Consider the following 23,766-nt stretch of genomic DNA (forward strand, 5'->3'; position numbering starts at 1 on the left):
CTCAGTAATGAACTTGCGGATCCAAACTGTCTCCTTAATTTACTGCTTCTAATGCAGCAATATACTCAGCCTCTGTTGTAGAATCAACGACTATGTCCTGCTTCGAACTCTTCCAGCTCACAGCACCACCATTTATGCAAAACACGAACCCAGACTGCGATCGATAATCATCCTGATCAGTTTGGAAACTAGCATCACTGTAACCCTTTACAGCTAGCTCGTCATCACCTCCATATATCAAGAAATATTCTTTAGTCCTTCTCAAGTACTTAAGAATATTCTTGACCGCTATCCAGTGACTTTCACCTGGATCTGACTGGTATCTGCTCGTCATGCTCAAAGCATACGAGACATCAAGACGAGTACATAGCATGACGTACATGATAGATCCTATGGCTGAAGCATAAGGGATCTGATCCATGCGGTCTCTCTCCTCTCTAGAAGAAGAACTTTGAGTCTTCGAAAGACTCACACCATGTGACATCGGCAGAAATCCCTTCTTGGAGTTCTGCATGGCAAACCGAAGTAATACCTTGTCAATGTATGTACTCTGACTTAGGACAAGCAATCTCGTAGATCTATCTCTATAGATCACTATGCCTAGAATGTAGGATGCTTCACCTAAGTCCTTCATTGAGAAACAAGTCCCTAGCCAAGCACTACAAGAAAAACCCTCATAGACATCGGTGGAACAACAACAGTTTTAAGCAAAAATCGATGTCTTTGTGTATTTTACACCGGTTTTTCCAAAAATCGGTGTCTATGAGCGCAGATTTTCGCTCATAGACATCAGTTTTTTATGCGATGTCTATGAGCACCTTTTTTTCATTAATAGACACCGATTTTAACAGCGATTTTTAAAATCCGGTGTTAGTGAACCAAAATAAAATATTTTAATTTTCCCACCAGCCAAAATTTGCAACACTTCACAAAGTTCCCTCCAAACCTAAACCTATATCGCGCCCCTTCCTCCGACCATCTCTCTCAGCCTAATCCTAAACCTAGACCTTCGACCATCTCTCTCAGCCTCATCTCCCTCTTCCCCTTCCTAGATTGACGCCCCTTCCTCTCTCTCAACCTTAAGACACAACGCCCTTGTTTCTCCGTCCAATCACACCGCATCTCCTCCAACTCCTCCCTTTGGGTGAGAAGAGGAAGCCTTCTTCGCATTTTGGTATGTTTTTTTCCACAACACTTGTTTTTATATTCCGCAGTCAAAGACTTAGCTCTCCTTCTTGCCTTCCCAAATCCGTCGGGTTTCTCCTTCCCGATCGCCATGTCCTCCTCCCTCCTCCTCCTCCTTTCTCTCTTCTTCCCTTCCTCCCTCTCCGCGGCGGTGACTGGCCAATCGTCGGCCTCGCCGTCCAACAGCTCCACTGTCTACGACATCCTCCAGGAGTACAACCTCCCTCCCGACATCCTCCCCGACACCGTCAAGTCTTTCTCCGTCGCTTCCAACGGCTACATCGTCATCGATCTCTACGGAGAGTGCTACATCGACTTCGAGTACGTCGTCTACTACGCCCCACGCGTGTCTAGCTTCCTCGGCTACGGCTCCGTCTCCAACCTCGAGGGTGTCCAGATCCGGAGCTATCTCATCTGGTACGACGTCAGCTACATCAAGGTCGACCTCCCCTACTCCGATTTCATCTACATCCAGTTCGGCTGGGTCACTCGCAAGCTCGGCATTGACCAGTTCCAGCACATACACTCTTGCAGAGGGATTCTCTCTCTGTTTCATCGCGCCAAGAAGGTTGCCCGTTCAGCGTTCGAGGTAATGCCACTGTGTAGTTTCTGCGTTTACAATCGATTTACTTTAGTCCATGAGTCAGAGAGACTTTCCAAGTAGCAAAGGTTGCAGGGAGAATTTAAAAGGGCTTATTTTATCCTTGCTTGATAGAGAAACTAAAAAGAATCCAGCTGGACTTCATTGATTCAATGTTCTTGTGAACAAGTGGAACGACATCTTTAGTAGTATGAGAATTACAGACTCCGTCGGTCTAACTTTGAACTAAATCTTGCTAACAAAACAAAAAAAGAAGAAGAGAGAAATAGATAACCCTAGTAGTTTTTTCAATGTTCTTTTTGTCATTTAGTATAATTCAGGGAAATATTGAAGTATAGTCCTGAAATTAGTCAAAGAGGATCTCTTCCATAGATCTTGTTTCTTACGAAGTGTTTTTCTTTTCATTAGTGTTATTATAGATCTATCAAAACTTCTATAGGGATTTTTCTTATCTTTCATAATGTTTTTTTAAAAAAAAATCAAATTTATCTCAACATCACAAGTGTTAAGTCGATGATGTAGAAAATGTAGATCAGCCTCTTTAACTACATTGCTTGTCAACTGAGGATAAACTTGCAACGTTAAATTAGTGGAAAATGGAAAACCCTTACTTACCCCTGAATCCCTTACCCCACAGCTGCTGAAACCCTCCCTCGACTTTGCTGGTGCCAGCCTCAACAACATCTAGCTTGACTCCCTGCTGGCGTATTACCTCAATGGTGACTTTGCCTTCCTTGCCAACTTCACAAATCATTTATTAATTAACTCTTTTTAATGTTTTCATAGATATGGAATTCCATAGGTTGTAATAGATTTATTAATTAACCCTTTATTTTATGCAAGTATGTCTATGAAGGGGAATTTTGTTATTGGTTATATATTGAACCATTTTTTTCCATTTCAGAATATTTTTGTTCCCCAACTTTGAGCAAGTCATGTGAAAGAAAGAACCATACTGCCCTTTTTTACAAGAATTTTTGTAAGAAAGCAGTTGCAATCAACATGAGTTGTAAATTTTACATATACTGCTTTATGCATTTCATTATACACTCTAGTCGGTGAACTTCAATTTGTCCATGGAGTATGTAAGTTTGTCATGCACTATTCATTCCCTTGGAAAAATGCTTGAAATTAATAGAATGTAATCTCTATCGTACATAATTTCCATTCAGGATGACAACAGATATAACTCAAGTAGAGGTGCACATTTAAATCTCAAACGTGCAGAAAAAGCTCGCATATTGGTTAACAAGATTCCAAGTATGATTTGCACAACCTTGATAAATTTAATTTTAGGTAAAATAATGGCATGTAGCCATGAGGTAAGGAATGTATCCGATTCACCTGGTGAAATAGGTTTGCTTTTTGAGTAATTATGATGATTTTCTTTTTTGTCTCCCTTTTACATATTCAACATACACTTGGTACTTGGACACTTTACAGTGGCTGCTTGTGACTTGTTGATTATTTTTTTTATCTAACGATTCTCATGACTTGCCTTGAAACAAGGTAGTAGTAAATTCTATAATTGTGTCAGTGTAGCTGATGGGTAACTTTTGATTACAAAATGTGTATTAAAACCAAGTTAAGGGATTTTTTCTTCCCTTCAAATGGAATCCAAATTAGTCCTTTTGCCGTCTGGATATAGAGAAACTAGGAGAAAAGGTGTTAATTATCAGAATGCTAACTTGTCATATTAACACGAGGATCAATTTGAAACTGTTCAACCCTGAGCCTAAAAGTTTATGTTAGCATGCATGCCATTTGAATGCTAATTTATGGGTTTTTTTTAGATTGTTCTGTTAGCTGAGTGGCGCTAATAATTCTGAATTATCTACACCACAGCTAACTTTGCATTGGACTGATAAAGTGATAAAGCATTTTAAAGTCTCTCTTTCCATATATAATAATTAAATTCTTTGTTGTTGAAGCTCTTGTTGATACTCTGGTCGGTAAGACTCATGCTTGGGAGGAGGATCGTGGCATGCTATTCATGTATGACAGTGTTCCACTCCTCTCAGAGTGTCCATCTCAAAGAAGCTCAGGGCCTATGTGGAAGAAAAATACAGCAAAGTCGGAGTTCGAAAGCGGGGATTTGTTGTCATTCATGGCATTGAAACAGATTTTGTGGCTTCAATGAGATCCAAGGGGGACAGTGATAGCTTGTTGCCAATCCAAGTTTGGGTTGAAATAGTAAAAGGTTTGAGGTATGCAGAACTCCTTTGTAGAGATACAAGTTTATAGAGTGAAGCCATGCTATCTACAATAAGTTCAGTCAAGTGGAAGAAATAGTCAAGAACAAAGTATACATGGATGACACTACTGCCATCATGTAGAATCTATAATCTAGACATGAATGACACTTTACTAGATGTTAACTCATGTGCATACTTTAACTACTAGATCAGTACACATAAGATGGGTGATTTTCAGCTCATGAATAAAGAAGCCAAGACAATATAATCTTATAGTTCCCTTTGTGATGGTGGTAATGTATCCTTGCTTTGCATAGAAAATTTAGTTCACTGTCTAATTCATATAGTACTTGTTCTTGATGGTCTGCAGAAGAATACTTACTCTTGAAAAGTGAATTTAGAATTATGTGTCCTATTCTTATGGATATCAAATCTTCAAGGATTGATTTCATATTAGATACATCTTATTATCTTGTGGAAACAGGGGTGTGAAGCCTCTCTTTGTCATCCCACATGAGAAAGTGAGGGAGGATGTAGAGGAAGTGGTCGGAGATGACACACATATCCTCTTCATTACCACTCCTAGCCAGGTATCCTAAATCTAATTACTTATCCTCTTCTATATTTCAATGCATTCAATACTAATTTGCTTTGCAATTGCATTCTTAGCTAGCAGCTCTCGTTGATGATGTAATCGGAGTAATTTCCACAAACACTACTGCCCTGCAACTCGCTAATGCTCGCAACAAACCGAGGTCATTTTTTCTTAACTCTGTCTTCAATCCTTTTATTTGGTTATCTAGGCCTTTAAGTTGTGATTTAAGTAAAAGGTGTGTGAAGGAAAACTATGGTATTACTAGCAATATAAGCTAATTGGTGAGTTAAGATTAATATTGTCAGAGCCCCAGTTAGTTGAACCATTGGGATACAACACACTTTGAAATTGCATTACAACAATGTCAATGTCTTACAACAATTATAAGTTATTGGGGGATGGAGGCTCAAGGGCTTCCTTTATATATCTTTCTGAAAAAACAATCATAAAATTGCATTTGCTAACTATTTAGATCAATTATACACAATTTTGTGAGAATTTGTGGAAAGAATAATATTCTTGATGATTTGTTCAGCATTGTTCTGATGTTGATATTCTAGGACTTTTGCAGCATGTATTATTCTTCTGTTTTTGTTTTTTGCTGTAGTTAAGTAGAACAAATGATACTTTTGTTTGACAGATTAGAACAGTGGATGTTTTAACTCAGAAAATTAGGCATTTGAAGGTGAAAAGTGGTGAGATTAGGGAAATGAAAGGCGCAAGAAGAATGAAGCAGTATAGCAAGTTGAATAGATTCTGATTCTCATAATTTAATGTAGCCTCAGCTTGATTTTTGACTCACGATGTTCTACCTTGATGTGTTGTTAAAATAATATTTTACCTTGATTCTGATATCTATTAGCTTTTGATGTAAAAAGAATGTTTGTGTATTTTATGAATACTGCTGTAAGAAAAATATTTATGTAATTTGTGAATATTTGTGTATTTTATGGATACTGTTGAATGAAAAATATTTGTGTAATTTATGAATATTTGTGTATTTTCTTGGTTACTGTCGGTTTTTCACTGTTTCGGAAATCAAATTTGTGTTGGTAAAAAATACTGATATTACATCGATTTTCCACTGCTGCAAAACCGGTGTCATTAACTAATATTACATCGATCGTATACCGCTGCCAAAACTGGTGTTATTACCATATAATATTACATCGGTTTTGCATCGTTGATGAAACGGTGTCGTTAAGTGATACTACACCGGTTAATAACTGATTCGAAAACCGGTGTCGTTAAGTGATACTACACCGATTTTAACCCGATGTCTAAAATGACAGACCTTTTACATCGCCTTCATAGACATCGGTTGAAAATGTAATAGACACCGGTGAAAAATCGATGTCTATGAGGGTTTTTGTTGTAGTGAAGTCTTGACAGACTGCAGCAAAGGGATGTCTTTCCCAATGAGTAGTATGTCATCCACATACAATATAAGGAAGATAACTGTGTTCCCTACAACCTTCTTGTAGACACAAGGTTCATCTTCATTCTTGATGAAACTAAACTGTTTGATCGCATCATCGAATTGAAGATTCCATCTCCGAGAAGCTTGCTTTAGTCCATAAATGGACCTATGCAGCTTGCATACTCTGTTAGTATGCTGTGGATCTACAAAATCCTCAGGTTGTGTCATGTACACATCCTCGAGCAGGTTTCCATTCAGAAACGTAATTTTGACATCCATCTGCCAGATCTCATAATCATGGTACGCTACAATAGCAAGCATGATCCGAATGGACTTAAACATCGCTACTGGAGAAAAGGTTTCATCATAGTCAATACCATGAATTTGCTTGAAACTTTTAGCTACCAAGCGACCCTTATAAATAAGTCCATCCATGTCAGTCTTTCTCTTAAAGACCCACTTACACCCAATGGGTTTGACCCCTTCAGGTGGATCAACCAAAGTCCATACTTGGTTAGTGTACATGGATTTCATCTCGGATCTCATGGCCTCTAGCCATTTCTCAGAATCTGGGCTCATCACAGCTTCCTGATAGGAGGTAGGCTCATCCTCAATGAGCACAACGTCATCATGGTTAGACAAGAGAAATGAGTATCTCTCAGGCTGACGACATACCCTATCAGACCTGCGAAGAGGTAGTTCTACTTGAACTGGTTGTTGTTCCTCAACTCTTTGTTGAACAACATCATCATCCACAACACTTTGTGGTTCCAGTTCAACTTCCATCGAGGCTTCAGTGCTATGGTCTATATCTTGAACTTCTTCAAGATTGAACGTACTCCCACTAGTCTTTCTAGAAACAAAGTCCTTTTCTAGAAATACCCCAGTCTTAGCCACAACTACCTTGTGTTGGCTGGAAATGTAGAAGTAAAATCCCTTTGTTTCCTTGGGATATCCAATAAAATAGCACTTATCGGATTTGGGTCCCAGTTTATCCGAGACTTGACATCGAACGTAAGCCTCACAACCCCAAATCCTTATAAAAGACACCTGGGCATCTCTCCCAGTCCATATCCTATATGGTGTCTTTATCACAGCCTTGGATGGAACTCGGTTGAGTATAAAGGCTGCTGTGTCCAGAGCATAGCCCCAAAGATACATAGGAAGATCTGTGTGACTCATCATAGACCGTACCATATCTAATAAGGTACGATTCCTCCTTTCAGATACACCATTCCACTGTGGTGTTCCAGGAGGAGTGAGTTGAGATAGAATCCCACACTCAGCTAGATAGTCACGAAACTCATGGCTAAGGTATTCACCATCTCGATCTGATCGAAGTATCTTAATACTCTTGCCAAGCTGGTTTTGTACTTCATTCTTGAATTCTTTGAACTTTTCAAAGGATTCTGACTTATGTGTCATCATATACACAACCATATCTACTGAAATCATCAGTAAATGTAATGAAGTACCTATAACCACCCCTAGCAGCGACATTGAAAGGTCCACATACATCACTATGTATAAGTCCTAACAAGTCAGTCGCTCTCTCGCTGTGTCCACTAAAGGGAGTCTTGGTCATCTTGCCTAGTAGGCATGACTCGCATGTCTCATATGATTCAAAATCAAATGAGTCGAGCAAACCATCTTTATGAAGTTGGGATAAGCGTTTGTCATTTATATGACCTAAGCGACAGTGCCAGATATAGGTTTGGTTCATGTTATTTGACTTGAACCTCTTGGTACTTATGTTATAGATAGGGTTCTCAAGGTCTAGAATATAGAGTCCGTTCATCAGAGGTGCACTACAATAGAACATATCATTTAAATAAACTGAACAATATTTGTTCTTTATTATAAATGAAAAGCCTTTCTTGTCTAAACAAGAAACTGATATAGTGTTCTTAGTCAAAGTAGGCACATAACAACAATCATCCAATTCTAGTACAAGCCCAGAGGGCAGAGATAGAGAATAAGTTCCTACAGCAACAGCAGCAACCCGTGCTCCATTGCCTACTCGTAGGTCCACCTCACCCTTCGTCAATGTCCTGCTATTTCTTAGCGCCTACACATTAGTACAAATGTGAGAAGCACATCCGGTATCTAATACCCATGATGAAGAAATAGATAGATTGACTTCTGTAACATATATACCTGAAGTGGAAGTCTCACTTCTCTTCTTCTTAAGATCTTCCAGGTACACTTTGCAGTTCCTCTTCCAGTGTCCGGTCTGACTGCAGTGGAAGCAGGTAGCATCCTTGGCAACCCCTCCTTTGGGTTTAAGTGCCTTGCCTTTGCCCTTGGCTTGAGACTTTCCCTTACCTTTGGGCTTGCCCTTGCCCTTATGCTTTTGTACCATCAGAATGGTATTGGGCTTAACCTTCTTAAGGTTGAGCTCAGCAGTTCTTAACATGTTAAGTAGCTCGGGCAGTGGCTTGTCAATTTCATTCATGTTATAATTTAGAACGAACTGACTATAGCTATCTAGCAAGGATTGCAAGATTAGGTCAGTTGCCAGCTCTTGGCCAAGTGGGAATCCCAACCTCTGTAGGTTTTCTATGTACCCAATCATTTTGAGTACATATGAGCCTACGGGAGTCCCATCTTGCATCTTGCACTGAAACAGTGCCTTAGAGATCTCGAATCTCTCGTGCCTCGCTTGTCCTTGATATAGTTGACAAAGATGTTCAACCATATCATAAGCACCCATCAACTCGTGTTGCTTCTGAAGCTCAGAGTTCATGGTCGCGAGCATAAGACATGACACATCTAATGCGTCATCTTGATGCTTCTTGTAAGCATCTCGATCAGCTCGCGTGGCAGTGGCAAGAGGTGCCTCGGGAATGGGTTGCTCCAGGACGTACAGTTTTCTTTCTTGAGTGAGAACTATTCTCAGATTCTTGTACTAGTCCAGGAAGTTAGCTCCATTGAGCTTGTCCTTGTCGAGGACAGAACGCAGGGAGAAGGAGTTCGTGTTTGACGACATGATAATCTACAACAAAAAAAATACATAAAATAAATATCATATTCCAATTAATCATCTAATTAGGTCTTTAATTAAATGATGCTCCCACTGAATTATAGAACTTTTGTAGAATCAAGTCATGGGCGTGGTCAAACCACACCTACTAGATTCTAACCAACTATAATTCGTGCGGGACAAGATCCACATCATACTACGCCCTGAGTTAGCTTTGGCTAAATCTCCCAAGACTTAGTATGATCGGTAGGTAACTAATTACCAATTACATCTCTATGCAACTCTTGTTTATAGGATCAAGATTCGCATATGTATTAAAACTTGAGTTAGCTTTGGCTAAATCGCCCAAGAATTAATATAAATGTGATTTTGACCTATCTACCAATCATTGGAAAATGCCTATAGTTAAACTCGATCCAATTGAGTTAACTAGTTACTCAATCTAATTGAGTTGTACTCACTCATGCGTTGTTAGGCGGGACCATGATTGTCCCTCCGTACCCTACCAAGATAATATGCGTTGCTCTGCTTTGGCAGATTCAACAACAACATGTGATCGAGGTAGTGATGGGTATCACGGCATGGTAGGCATTTCGAGTTGGCGCGATTGAGATCTAATCTAATCGACGATGTGTATCAAGTACGTGATTTAGATCGAATCTAATCGTTAAGGCACTAATTAATTACTAATCTAGCATGCATCACATACACACACAAGCAATTAATTACATTTTGTGATTAATCATGGCCCTACTACGATCTTCTCAAGCCAATGAGAAGATCAGTTGGTCAACCTAGGGTCAATAGCTTCTCCAAGCTCCTCCCTTTGACCGCCATGTGTTGCTCGCACCCTCCTCGTAACTCCTCCTCGAGTGGACCTTCCATCGCCTCATTTTGTACATTACAAAAAGGTGAAACTCGAGTTACATTTGAGTCTAAAAATATTTTACAACATGAATATAAATAGAAGGGCACGACGCGCAGGTCGCGAATCAAGTACAACACGCACAAACACACAAAATGGCGCGCAGACCATATTATGAATTACAACACATATTTCCAATCAAATTGGGTTCTTTGGGCCATGACCATCACAAAATGATACATAATTCTAAATTATGTGATTTCCATTAATTTTTTTAATTTTTTTCTAATAATTTTATGATTTTATGAGTCGCAACTTCCCGGCGGTCCCGATTAGCGATTTTCAGGCGCAATCGCGGAACAAAGCCCCTTGCGGGGTTAGGGGCAGCACCTCTACTTGCGATATAACCATCGCAAGTGTTCCTAAGCGATCCTACAGCACCTTAAGTTGTTGTCCCAAACAAAAATAAATTTGTTTGGGCGAGACCTTGCCGTTTTGGAAGGTTTTTCTCGGCCGTCGAAGCCTACAAGTGTCCAAACACTTGTTGCTTCGCTTCTACGAGAAAAATACCCATAAAATACATAAAAATCACAAACTTATAGAGAGTTACAGATCTGTAATTTTTCATAAAAATACAAACGAAACTCATACACGCTTCGCACGTGGCTCTGATTCCACTGTTGGGATTTTCGAGCCGCAAAAACCGCTTTTTGCGTTGTGGAAACCTCGAAATCCCATGTCACCGGATCCGTGAGAAGAAAATAATTTCCAAAAACTTTATGTGTACAAGTTTCTAAACCTAGATCTGCTCTAGATCTACATGGTAGAGAGATTGCCCTTGATGCGAAGCCCTTCGCTTATCCCGCTCGTCCAAGTTTGTCGGATCTCGAGAGTGTTCAAGTGAACACTCCTCTATACGTATCCACACGAACGATTAGGTGGAGAAAAAACCAAACAAAAGGTGTGCTAGCACCTTTGAAGGTTCGTCCAAGGTGGAGGAGAGGGAGAAGAAGATGAGAGGAGGAAGAAGAAGGAGGTTACAAAACCAAAATGAAACTCACCATTGAGTTTAATGTGGCCGGCCACTTCAAGGAAGGCTTTTAAACTTCCATGGGATATCAAGAGTCACAACTCTTGATCTCCCTCATGAGGTGGCACACAAATGTGCTAGCCTTGATGATGTGACACATCATAATTAGCCCACTCAATGCCAACTCACAAATGAGGTGGCAATGGTCAAGTCAAACTTGACGTTTCATCTTCCTCTCAAGTCAAGTCAAACTTGACCACTTCTCTCCCATGGTTGATCAAATCTAACCATTGGATCAAGTCAATTTTTAATTTAATGAATCTCTATTCATTGAATTAAATTGGCTCAATGAGTCTAAGTTCAAATTAGACTCATTTAACACATGAACCAAATTGAGTCCAACTCAATTAGTTTACTTTGGATTACTCTTAATCCAATTTGGTTCATCACATGAATATAATCCTCTTGGTTCTTCATATGAACCTAATCTCCATCTAATTACCCTTTGTGTGTGACCCTATAGGTTCTTGTAACGTTGGCAATGCTCCTAAACCCATTTAGAAGCATAAGTAATGAGCGTTATCTAGCAACACATCATTACTACCCAAGTTACAAGAATGTTGAGATCCAACATCACCTTGTGACTACTAGTTGTGACTCTTCACAATATATGACAAGTGTCCTTCTATCCTTGACATCTAGATTGATCAATATGAGGCATAGACCGTGTCATCCTCTAATCAATCTAAATCTTGAATCCCAAGTAGACTCACTCAATCAAATGAGCTCAACATCTCATATTGACTCATTTGGGCATGACCATGCACTTAGTGGTCTCACTCTATCAAGAATAATGATGTCACTCCCGTCATATAGGAGGAATAGATCTCATCTACATCACTCACATCCCTCCGCGTAATTTGTTACATACCCAGTAATTGTCTTTATAGTCCACCCAGTTACGGGTAACGTTTGACGAAGTCAAAGTATGTAACTCCTTATGTAGGGAACCATGGTGACTTCAGGTCCAAGGACTAATAGTCATACTAATAGCCACATGAGAAAGTATATGACACTCATATAATGATCCATGATACTTTCTCATGGCGAGTCATTCAATATACATTCTCCAATGCATACCCATGTGTCAACTTGATATCTCCATATCCATGACTTGTGAGATCAAGTCATCGAGTTGACCTACATGCTAGTCTCGTCGCATTAACATTGTCCCTGAATGTTAATACTTGACTAGGAATGATTAAGAGTAGTGTTCCCTATATCATCTCACTATCGATTCAACCAATCGATTGATATAGGTAAGAACTTTCTACTCAAGGACGCTATTATACTTAGTTATTTGGCACCAATACAAGTAAGCATAATAACCATAAACAAATACCTTTATATATACATAAAAATATGATACAACGAGTCTATACAACAATCATCAAATGATTGGCTCTAGGGCTCTAACTAACAATAACTTGGTCACCTTGTCATTTACCTCGCTCCTTTGAATTTGCTCTTGACTCCATTTGCTCTTCTTGAGGATTTTTCCTTTTGATTTTTTTGGAGTTTAAAACCTTCCATTAGAGAAAACCATTACTCTATCTCCATCATGAGGAAATTTTAAATTCTTAATTTCCAAGAATCGAAGCTTATTGATGTGTATGATGGAGACACCCTTGTGTCGAATCCAAGTCCATCTCGGAATTCCATCTTGAAGTTGAGCTCTTGATGAATTCTTTGACTTGATGAATTTTGTTCCAACTTCTTCACCCTCTAGCCTTTTTGCCCCTTCCGGCGATGATTCCGGTAAAGAGCGACCTCACTCTGATACCACTTGTTAGGGTCGTTTGGTGCTAGAGGGGGGGGGGGGTGAATAGCTCGTCGTGTGCTCATCGTTGCTTCTTCGATGATGATATGCAGCAGAATGGACTTGAAGCAAACTTACAATGCTAACACAAAGGATTTACTTGGTATCCACCTCAAGAAGAGGTGACTAATCCAAGGATCCACACACGATACGCTCTCTACTAATAAAAACACTCCTTCTCGGTCGCAGCCGGAGGCGGAGAAGCCTCGTACAAACTCACACAAAAATATACAACGCCCACAAGAAGAAAATACAAAAGATACAAATGGAAACTCTTTCTTCTTACTTAAGTGTGACTACACTTGTCTCCAAGAGCCTTCAAGAACTATCAGTGAAAGTGTGGAGAAGCTCGCTGAGATTGCCACTGAGATCGCACTGTTGTCGCTGGAGAAGAATCGCTGGGGAGAACGCTTGCCAACGGCTATAACCTGCGCAACGATTGGATTCCAATCGATTAAATGACTCTCAATTGATTGGGGAGGCTTTGAATCGATCGGCTGATCGATTCAGAATGCGTCTGTGCTCTGCTGGAAATGGTTGAATCGATCAACCAATCGATCCAGCCTTTCTCACGTCTGTGCATGCGAGAAATCCAGTCTCCAATCGACCGACCGATCGATTAGAGATGCCTAATCGATCGGCTGATCGATTGGGAAAGGTTTTGTGCTCGCGATAATTGCTCTCAATCGATCGATCGATCGATTGAGCCAAACCTTCTTCGCGACACACATCCAATCGATCAACTGATCGATTGGACTACGGTTCAATCGATTGGTTGATCGATTGACCCACCTTTGACTTGCCTAAATCAAGTCCAAGGTTCCCAAACTCAACATCCGGTTAACCATGACCTATTGGGGCATCATGCTTAGTATCTGATCACCCTTGACCTGCTAGAGCTTCTTCACCAAGTGTCCGGTCAATTCCTTTGACCCACTTGGACTTTTCTCCTCGTTCCAAGTGTCCGGTCAACCTTGACCCACTTGGACTTCCACCAGATGTCTGGTCACCCTTGACCCATCTGAATTTCATTGTACCAAGTATCTGGTCAATCCTTTGACCTACTTGGACTTCCACCAGATGTCCGATCACCCTTGACCCATCTGGATTTTCTCGTGCCAAGTATCCGGTCAATCCTTTGACCTACTTGGGCATCTCAACACCAGGTATCCGGTCAACCTTGCCCCACATGGATTTCCACTTGCTTGTCTTCACTCATTAGGACTTTTACCTAACTTTACTCACTAGGTTTTCTAACTACCTAGCTTCACTCACTAGGTCTTTCACCTAGCTTCACTCACCAGAATTTTCCAACAGTCTGACTTCACTCACCAGGACTTTCAACTATCTAACCTTTAGTTAGGACTTTTCCAGTCAAGTATCTGGTCAACCCTTTGACCTACTTGACTCTTCTTTACATCTAACTGGTCAACCTTGACCAGAGAGGAATTGTATCAACAATCTCCCCAAACGGATGATTGCATTTATAATCTTCATGTGTTGTCAAACATTGAAACCCAAATATCAAGACTCAAATTTGAGCCAACTCAAGCTTAGTCATCCAGGTCAACCTTGACCTAGGGATATTGCACCAACACACAAGGCTCGGATGGAGTAGATCTTCGATGAATAGCTCATATCTCTCTTGATCTTGGATAAACAATCCAAATTGCTCTAAAGCTTGATCATCTTGTTTGAACTCTGATTCAAGCACAAATTGGTTCAAATTAATCCAAGTCCAAGATCCTTTGATGCCTACAAAATAACAATCAAATATTAGCATCAATTAACGCATTAATAAGATAATTTGAAATTAACTCCAAGAATAAATGCAATGCATGAAATGTAGTGTAAATATGAGTTTCAACTATGAACAAGACATCAAATCATGCATGTATGAATCAAACTAGTGTAACAAAATTATGGTTATCAATCGTGTGTTGTTGTCCTTCTCCCTTTTTCGCCATCGTCCAATAAACTAATTTCTCTCTAATATTTATGCATTACAAAATCTAAAAAATCCTTGAGTTACATTCGAGCGTAGTCTAAATTTACAACAAGAGTGATAAAAGATGAAGGCACGATATGCAGGCTGTATTATGAATTATAACATCACATACACACATCCTCACATTGGGAAGAGGGCCATAACCATGTACTATGTCATATATATTCACAATATCCTTATGACATAAGTCTACTATGATTTTTAACAAAAAGTTATGAGCTACAATGCCACAGCGGTCCTGCTAGCCGGTTAGAGGGCAAGGGTTAAGGGGCTAGTGCCCCTTGCAGCAGCGCCCCCGAAGTAAAATTATTTTGCATACTTATTGTATGAGTTACTGCCATACTCGAGACCCTACTATCCACAAAAATTGAGAGACCATGTTGTTCACAACACATTAGCCGAGACCACCTTGCTATTCATAGCTACTCTTGGCTGAAACTTTGGAATTATATTTCTATCAAACGAAATAGGTTATAGCACTTGTTCATAATAAGTATGAAGATGCTATATCCTTTAGTTTATTCATATACTCACTTGTTTCATTCCTAACAGAACCAAAAACTCATAATCATGCAAATCATAGTAAACATATCATGCAATTTTTATATCACATAAAAATTTAAACTACAACTTAGTATACGCTTTTGCAAGTTGCTATGATACCACTGTAGGGATTTAATGCACTAAACACGCAAAAAGCGCAGTGAAAATTTACTAGATCCTCTCCAAAAGATCCATGCGAAGGGAAAACTATCTTATACTAAGATTGATTAGAGGGTTATATCTTTGATGCGTGCACTTGATCTTCATCGTGCTAGGATTTCAGCACGATCACACGTTCGTGCCTCTAACGGTATCCATACGAACAAGATTATCATCCGTCTGATAAACTCAAGGATTGGAGAAGAAAACCACCTAAGGTTGTGCTAGCAACCAAGAAAGGAGGTTCTACCAAGATAGGGAGGAAGAGAAGGAGGAAGCTCAATGGACACAACAAATTTTCATCTAATGAAAATTCCATTCATAAATCATATTTATATCCATCTAAAGAATACCAAAGGGTTTTGCCCTTTGGTCTTCCTCTCTTCAATCTAATAGCTCAAAATTGACCATTGAATTCAATGGTTCAAAATTGACCATTTATCTTCCTTGATGAACTCGAGTTCACCCAATGAGTCTAACTCATTGAACCTTATCAATCCAATTGACTTCATGAACATCAATCCAAATTGACTCAATGAATCTAATTCGAATTAGACTCAATCTAATAATTGGATCCAATTGAGTCTAACTCAATAAGTCTAATTCGGATTAGATTTAATCCAATGGTCCATTATATGAACCCATTTCCAAATTAACTTATTCTTTGTGTGTGACCCAATTGGTTCTTGTAACATTGGCAATGTATCCAAATCAACATTTTAGATGCATAAATAATGAGTGGCATCTAGCAAGACATCATTGCTATCCAAGTGACGAGAATGTCAAGATCTGACTTAACCTTTCTGTGGCTATTATCTTATATGACTCAATCTTTCTATTCTTGATATCTAGATTGATCAATGAGGCATAGACCGTATCATCATCTTATCAATCTTTGTATTTCTTGATCTCTAAGTAGACACTCAATCAAATAAGCTCAATATCTCATATTGACTCATTTGAGCATGATCATGCTTTCTTGTGCCCTACTCATCAAGGGGCCCACAGATATCGATTCCATCATATGGAAGGAATAGATCTCATCTACATCACTCACATTCCTTCGCATAAGTTATTGCATACCCCGTGATCGACTTTATAGTCCACACTGTAACAGGTGACGTTTGTCGATATCAAAGTATACAATGCCTTATGTAGGGAACCGTAGTGTCTTCAGGTCTAAGGATTATTCATACCAATACTCACATGAGAATGTTATGACACTTATATAACGATCCATAAAACATTCTCATGGTGGGTCATTTAGTATATATTCTCTAATATATACACATGTTTCAACTTAATATCTCATATCTATGACTTATGGGATTAAGTCATCCGATGACCTACATGATAGTCATAATGCATTAATATTGTCTTTGCATATTAATACTTGATTAAGAATAGTTAAGAGTAGTGTTCTATGTATATCTACAATATCTTACTATCAATTCAACCAATTGATATGTTGTAGATTAGAACCTCCTACTTTAGGACATTATTATACTTATTCATTCGACACTGAATTGAAATAAATATAATAACCAACTTTACCTTTTATTGATAATGAAATATGATACAAAAGGAGCCCTTTACAATCACATCATAATTGGTACTAGGGTTAATACTAACATCACTTTGATGAGACCTCATTTCTGTTTGCTGTAACACAATCTTGGATGCCCTCTAACTCTATGCCACCAGCATCGACTGCAATGCTTCCTTCAAAATTCTCTATTTGGTCTTCTACTGCTCTAGAGGACTCTTCGCCTCCACCTTTTGATCATTTGGCTACTTCACCTCATTCTAGTTCAGATACTACTAACTCTCCATCCCCTGCATCTCCATCTGCTGCATCTACCAGTAGCCCTCTTAAAGCACTGGCTTGCTCCTTGCATCCTATGGTTACTCATGCTAAATCAAAAGTTGTTGCACATACTGTCACTATAGAGGATTGTGAACCAACCTGCTTTACCATCGCCAACAAAGACCCTACGTGGCAGGACACCATGACTTTTGAATTCAATGCGCTCATTCAAAATGGCACTTGGTCACTTGTTCCCTCACATCTACTCAAAATATTGTTGGCAACAAGTGGATTTTCAAACTTAAGCGTCGATTTGATGCACCATTGAGCGTCACAAAGCTCATCTTATCACCAAAGGTTTTCACCAACAACCTGATATTGACTATGTTGAGACTTTTAGTCTTATCATTAAACCCACCATCTTACGCATAGTTTTTGCTCTTAGTGCTACTCAAGGTTGGCCTATCCATCAACTTGATGTTAGAAACCTCCATGGGACTCTTCATGAGGAGGTTTATATGTCTCAACCACCTAGCTTCACACATCCCGACTTTCCTAATCATGTATGTAAACTTCACTAGGCTATCTATGGTCTCAAACATGCTCCTCAGGAATGACATGCCACACTATGAGAATCTCTCCTCTCCTTGGGTTTTAAGGAATCCAAGTCTGAATCCTCACTATTCCTCTATCACTTAGCTCAGATAACTTCCTATTTGTTAGTTTATGTTGATGATGATATATTCACTAGCAATTCCTCCCCTCATATATTCGCTATGCTTGTGCAACTATATGAGAGGTTTCCTCTAAAAAACTTAGGTCAACTTCACTATTTCCTCGACATTGAAGCTACTTGCACCCCTTAAGGGTTTTTTCTTTGTCAATCCAAATATGTAGTAGATCTTCTATCTCGAGCTCATATGGACCATGCCAAGCCTTTACATACCCTAATTTCCTCTCTCCTCTCTCTCTCTCTCTCTCTCTCTCCATGATGGTGGTCCCTTGCCTGAGCCTCACATATATCGGAGCATTGTTGGTGCCCTGCAGTACCTCACCCTCACTCACCCTGAGATTGCCTTTGCAGTTAATCGAGCATGTCAGTTATTCAGTCTCCTACTTCTCATTGGGTGGTGGTCAAATGCATTCTTCAATATCATTGGCACATTCCATATCATGACCGTCCGATTAGGCCATCTACCTCACTTGGTATGACAGTATTCTCCGATGCTGATTGGGTCGGTTGTACCAATGATCATCGCTCGACTACCATCTATTTCATCTTTCTTGGAGTCAATCTCATTTAAATGGAATTCCAAGAAACAACTTGTTGTCACTCGATCCAGTACTAAGTCTGAATATAGGGCCCTAGCTCATGCTACTGTTGAAGTCTGTTAGGTATAGTCACTCTTAACAAAACTCTGAGTTCCTTTACCAAACCCACCGATCCTTTGGTGCAGCAATATTGGTGCGACATTCTTAATTGTTAATCTGGTGTTTCACACACAAACCAAACATATTGAGATTGATTTCCACTTTATTCATAAATGAGTCACTCGCAAGCTACTTCAAATACACTATATTTCTACCTAAGACCAGGTTGCTGATATCTTCACAAAGAGCCTCTTGTCACATCGATTTGCTCTTCTCTGGGACAAGTTCACGGTGTGTGCCTCCCCATTTCACTTGAGGGGGCTATTAGAGATAATAATTCAATCTTCCAAGATCAATCACAATCACAATTAGATTAGAAGAATCATGTTAGAGATAATAATTCAATCCTCTAAGATCAATCACAATCATAATCAGATCAAAATAATCACATCAACTCTAAAAATCAATCAAACATTAATATTTGATTGTGATTCCATAAATACCTAATTATACTCTAATTTTGGCATAGTTTCCTAAATACTTAATTAACATAGCTTTGTGTATAGATTGAGGTTGTAACCTACACAATTGATATAGAGAATACACTACAAAGTTCTTCTCCTCACTCATTGTTTTCTTTAACTTCAACTTGAACATAATACATGTTTTATAGGTTATGATTTATACTTATGTTGTACCTGTTGTTTAATTTTTCTTTTAATAGACTCACAAAGATGTTAAGCGCTTGTATAATGTCTCATTCCCTTACTTTACAGATTTGGATATTGTGTATGACAAGGATCAAGCAAGGGGGATGTGGCTGAAGATCCACTTGCTGCTGAGCAGAATTTAGGAAATGCTAATGTTACTTTACCTATGACAGAAAAGAGTGATTCCAACTAGGGCTATAAATGATCCAAGCTGAGCCGAGCTGAGCTTTGGGGTGTTCAAGCTTGTTTGATAAGGTAACCGAGCTAAGCCGAGCATAGCTTAAAATGAACCAAACTTTTAAAATGATTGTTCAAGCTTGGCTTGGTTTATTTTATTTTTTAAGAGCTTGAGCTTGTTTGAAGCTTGGTTCGAGCTTGATTCATTTAGATGTTGTCGAGCTCTCAATTCGAGCTTGGCTTGATCTTAGTTTGAGCCTGGTTTATTTAGATATTATCGAGCTCTCAATTTATGCTTGTTTGATTATTTAAAACTTTTAGTTATTTGATTGGTTATTGAGTTTGAGAATTTAAACTTATTTATTTATTTTATTATTTATTTAGCATATTGAAAAGAGTTTTATTAATGCATATGTTTCATAAACATTGTTCTTAAACGTTATTCACGAATGTTAATGAGTTGAATACATGTGTTTAAGTTTGTTTGTTTAGTTTAACGAGTCGTTCAAACTTATTTATTTAATTAATTTTGTGTATATTGAGTGAACATAAACAAGCTCTTGCCAAGATGAACACCAAGATTGTTCACGAACTCTTGGTTCATTTACAATTCTAATTCCAACATTGAAATTGAATTTTTATTTACCATGGAGTGACTACCATCTAATTCTTCCAATGCACAAGCTTCTAAAAAAATCCCTCATCAAATTCATAAAATTTCAAAGAAGGCCAAGTTTGCACCTGCAAAGAATGCTGAAAACGAGGACAAGAAATTTAATGATGAAGTTCGGGGTTTTATGAAGAGTCTTGATGGCCACCTTAGCACAATGTCAACTTGGATGCAAGTTACAACCTCAAGAATGTCAAGTTCTTGAACTGCTGGAAAAGCATGGGTTTAGTGGTCCGGATAAATAAAAGGCTTCTAAAGCTATTTGTCAAGATCCTTTGAATACTGATTTGTTATTCAGGTTTAGATTCCACTGAAATGAGGGAATATGTGTTAACTTTAATATAACTATAGTCCGTTAAGATCCTAATTTTGGAATTTTTATCTTCAACTATTGAGGTTGATGTTTTATGGGTAGTTTTATATTTTATTTAAGTCTCATATTTGATTTTGCATTGAGACGACCATTTGGATAACTCTCATTTTGTGTTAAGCAAGTAGATTATATTTAAAATGGTAATGGACAATGTTATTATTGATGTTGTTTTTTGGTAATATTTTGAATATGTTACTCGATATGCTGAATTTATTTCTTTTTGGAACCATTGAAGCAAGTAATCACATATGACATATTGCATATGTTGATCTTATGCAAGTAAACATAAATCAAGCAAGTAATGGTTGGGCGACTCCCATAATATATATATATATATATATATATATATATTAAGATTTAGTCATCCTATAATATTTTTTTTTTCCCTTTTTCATGTAGTGGTTGATATTTTTTAAAAAATATATGAATAATTATTTTTTAGAAAACATTTACCTCTTGTTGAAAAGAAAAAAGAAAAATAATAAATTAATTAATAATAAAAGATACGGAATATATAATTAAATTAAAATATAAAAAAATTAAAATGTCTTTATCGATAATTTTGACACTTATGCTATTTAAAAAAAAATGAAATTATTTTTAAATATTTTTTAATCCATTGACTAATTAATAAAGATAAAATTTAAAATTTATTTGATTATCATTATTAATGTTCATTCAAAGCAAATATTATTCATTATAATCATATTCATTTTAAACCGAATACTAATAATATAATTTTTGATATGACAATTTATTATTTAATTTACCAGACATTTAAATGGTATATTTTGACATGAATTTGAGTCAAATAGACCTGTAAAAACTTTTGCTAAGAAGTTGATATTGTCAAATCGGGGGAGTTTGTGTTGGAAAAGAATATTTGTCAATAAAGATACGATATTTACTCTATCCGGAAAGTTGATATCATGATCTTGGATCTATCCAAACTCTACCCGAGTCAGAGAGTTTGAGTTCAAAAACAGTCCTTTACCGATAGAGATACAATATACGTTCGACCCTTGTCGTCTTGGATCTCGACCTCAACTTGTTCTGAGTCGGAGGAATTTGAGTCTGGAAATAGATATTTGCTGATGGAGATACGATATGCGCTCGACTCTTATACAAAGGAGAGGTTGATATCATCGTCTTTAATCTCAACCCCGACTATGTCTGAATCGGGAAAGTTTGGATCGAAAATGGACATTTGCCAATAGAGATATTATATGTATTCAACCCTTCTACAAAGGAGAAATTAATATTATCATTTTTTATTTCAACCGCCCTCATTCTGATCGACCTAACCGAGCGCAGCATTAGCTCTATCAAAAAATGCATCTGTCAGCGCTGTGCTCGAAGACAAAGCAGCATCAAGCAAATCAAGAACCTGAAACACGAACAAAGAAAGCAGCATCAATCTCACAGTTAATTAGATGCAATGCAATTGTAGCAACGGAAGATAGACAGACCTCTTCTTTATCTATGCCCAACTCTACCATCTTGACTGGTTCAGAGATATTCCTGTGAAGTGAAAAGACTGGTGTGAAGGAGAACGGGGTGACTACCAGTTCGTCGCTAACCATGTACGTTATTTGCTTGCAGAAGCTTCCCTCAGAAAAATTTAATCCCTCGGTTGATGTTTTGGGATCTATAAGCAGTGCCCGTTTTGCCTTCATACCCGAATGGCCAGGTGAGTAACAGTTGTACCTCTTTGCGCTTAGTCTGCAGCGGTAGTCACATGCGAAGTAGAGTGGTTCCTTGTCCACTTCTACTCCAATGACTTGATGCTTGCAGTTGAAATACGGTGCGAGCTTGGGATTAAGCAGGTTCTCTTCGCAGCCTTCAACCACGAAACCTGAGGAAGCCAAACGCTCAGCACTGCCGTACAAGTTATTGAGGCATGCAATCTTGAATCGACTACCCAAATGCTTCTTCAAAGCACCCAACGGAAACGTGAGGAAACTTAAAATAACATCGACAAAGTCCTGGCCAGCTTCAGCATACATCACCCTGTTCCCCACAAGGGCCAACTTGATTCTGTAGATCTTATTCTCCTTGTCAGACGCCTTGATTGCGACTGTTTTTACCACAGGAAGAGGAACAGAAAGCCTGGGGGGGATATCTTCCTCATTGCGCAATAAAACATCAGTCAGTGGAGTGTCGGAAATGAGAGATCTTTTAAGAATTTGCAAAACCTGCAAGCATTGAATTTATAGGAATTGTTGTTGTTCCTTGATAATTCTCAGCTGAGAATGGAGTAAAACGTCATGAAACTAGAAGGCATCGGTTAGAGAATGAAAATTTACCTGTGCTTGTTCGATTGTTATCGATCTCTCTTCGAGGCCGTTCCAGACACCATAGGGACCGACAAAAGACGACTTGGCGTGCTCAAGAGATTCTACCAAAAGCGAATCTGTAACAAGAAATTTATTCCCTTTGATGAATACGCCACGACACTCTTCGTAATTAACATAATCTCGATTCAGATCGTAGCTAATTTTCCTGTCCATGTGATGACCACAACGACAATGTTCGAGGCTTGAATAATAGCTGAGCGCACGATATGAGCAAATTTTGGATGCGCATGTGAATAACTTTCCGATTTCATCGATATTAATCTTTAGTTTCTGGCATTTTACTCCAGATGAGTTCACCGGCTTCGTCAACATCAATCTGCACACTGCCGTTGCAAGGTATTTGCTATCAACGCCTTGGTAAAGCTTATCGAAGCAACCCAACGACGACTGTTTTTTCAGAAGACGGACAATGGTGCCGACAGGCAGCGTGAGAAAGCTGAAGAGAATATCTACGAAATCCAAGTCCGATTCGACAAAAGCAACGCAGTTCTTCATCTTGTTCACATAGACATTGAGGGTGATTTGCTGCTGATTAGTGGCCATGACTAATTAGCTCAGGCAGCGTCAGTGGCGTAGATTGAGCAGAGAGCTTGTCTGATTTTGTGCGAATATTGTGGCATATTTATAGTAACTTGCCATGGGGATTATTTAAAGAGTTAACTATAGAAATTTATGGGACTTTACAAAAATTTTTGGAGTTACTGCGCGTGCTTTAACTGCTAATTAGGACGGATAAGTCTGAGCGTCAAGAGTTGCATTGGAATTTTAAAAGACTTTGAAAATTTTGGAGTTGGTTCCGCGTGCTATGTAGCTGTTTAGGGCAACTTCAATGGTTAAA

The 23,766-nt window shown here is 38.6% G+C and overlaps 2 protein-coding genes across 2 annotated transcripts; one reads left to right on the forward strand and one right to left on the reverse strand.

Annotated features, from left to right (window-relative positions):
• Positions 1 to 1,276: 1,276 nt before the first annotated feature.
• LOC122014047 lies at positions 1,277 to 2,474 on the forward strand. The gene is made up of 2 exons (XM_042570241.1): positions 1,277 to 1,774; positions 2,424 to 2,474. The coding sequence occupies exons 1-2, from the start codon at positions 1,277 to 1,279 to the stop codon at positions 2,472 to 2,474; spliced, it is 549 nt and encodes a 182-aa protein (XP_042426175.1).
• Positions 2,475 to 21,871: 19,397 nt separating this feature from the next.
• Positions 21,872 to 23,471, reverse strand: LOC122014048. The gene is made up of 3 exons (XM_042570242.1): positions 22,878 to 23,471; positions 22,041 to 22,766; positions 21,872 to 21,958 (listed from the first exon to the last, which is right to left on the reverse strand). The coding sequence occupies exons 1-3, from the start codon at positions 23,469 to 23,471 to the stop codon at positions 21,872 to 21,874; spliced, it is 1,407 nt and encodes a 468-aa protein (XP_042426176.1).
• Positions 23,472 to 23,766: the final 295 nt, after the last annotated feature.

This window comes from Zingiber officinale, chromosome 8B, assembly GCF_018446385.1.
Source record: "Zingiber officinale cultivar Zhangliang chromosome 8B, Zo_v1.1, whole genome shotgun sequence".
In the NCBI taxonomy this organism is placed as follows: domain Eukaryota; kingdom Viridiplantae; phylum Streptophyta; class Magnoliopsida; order Zingiberales; family Zingiberaceae; genus Zingiber; species Zingiber officinale.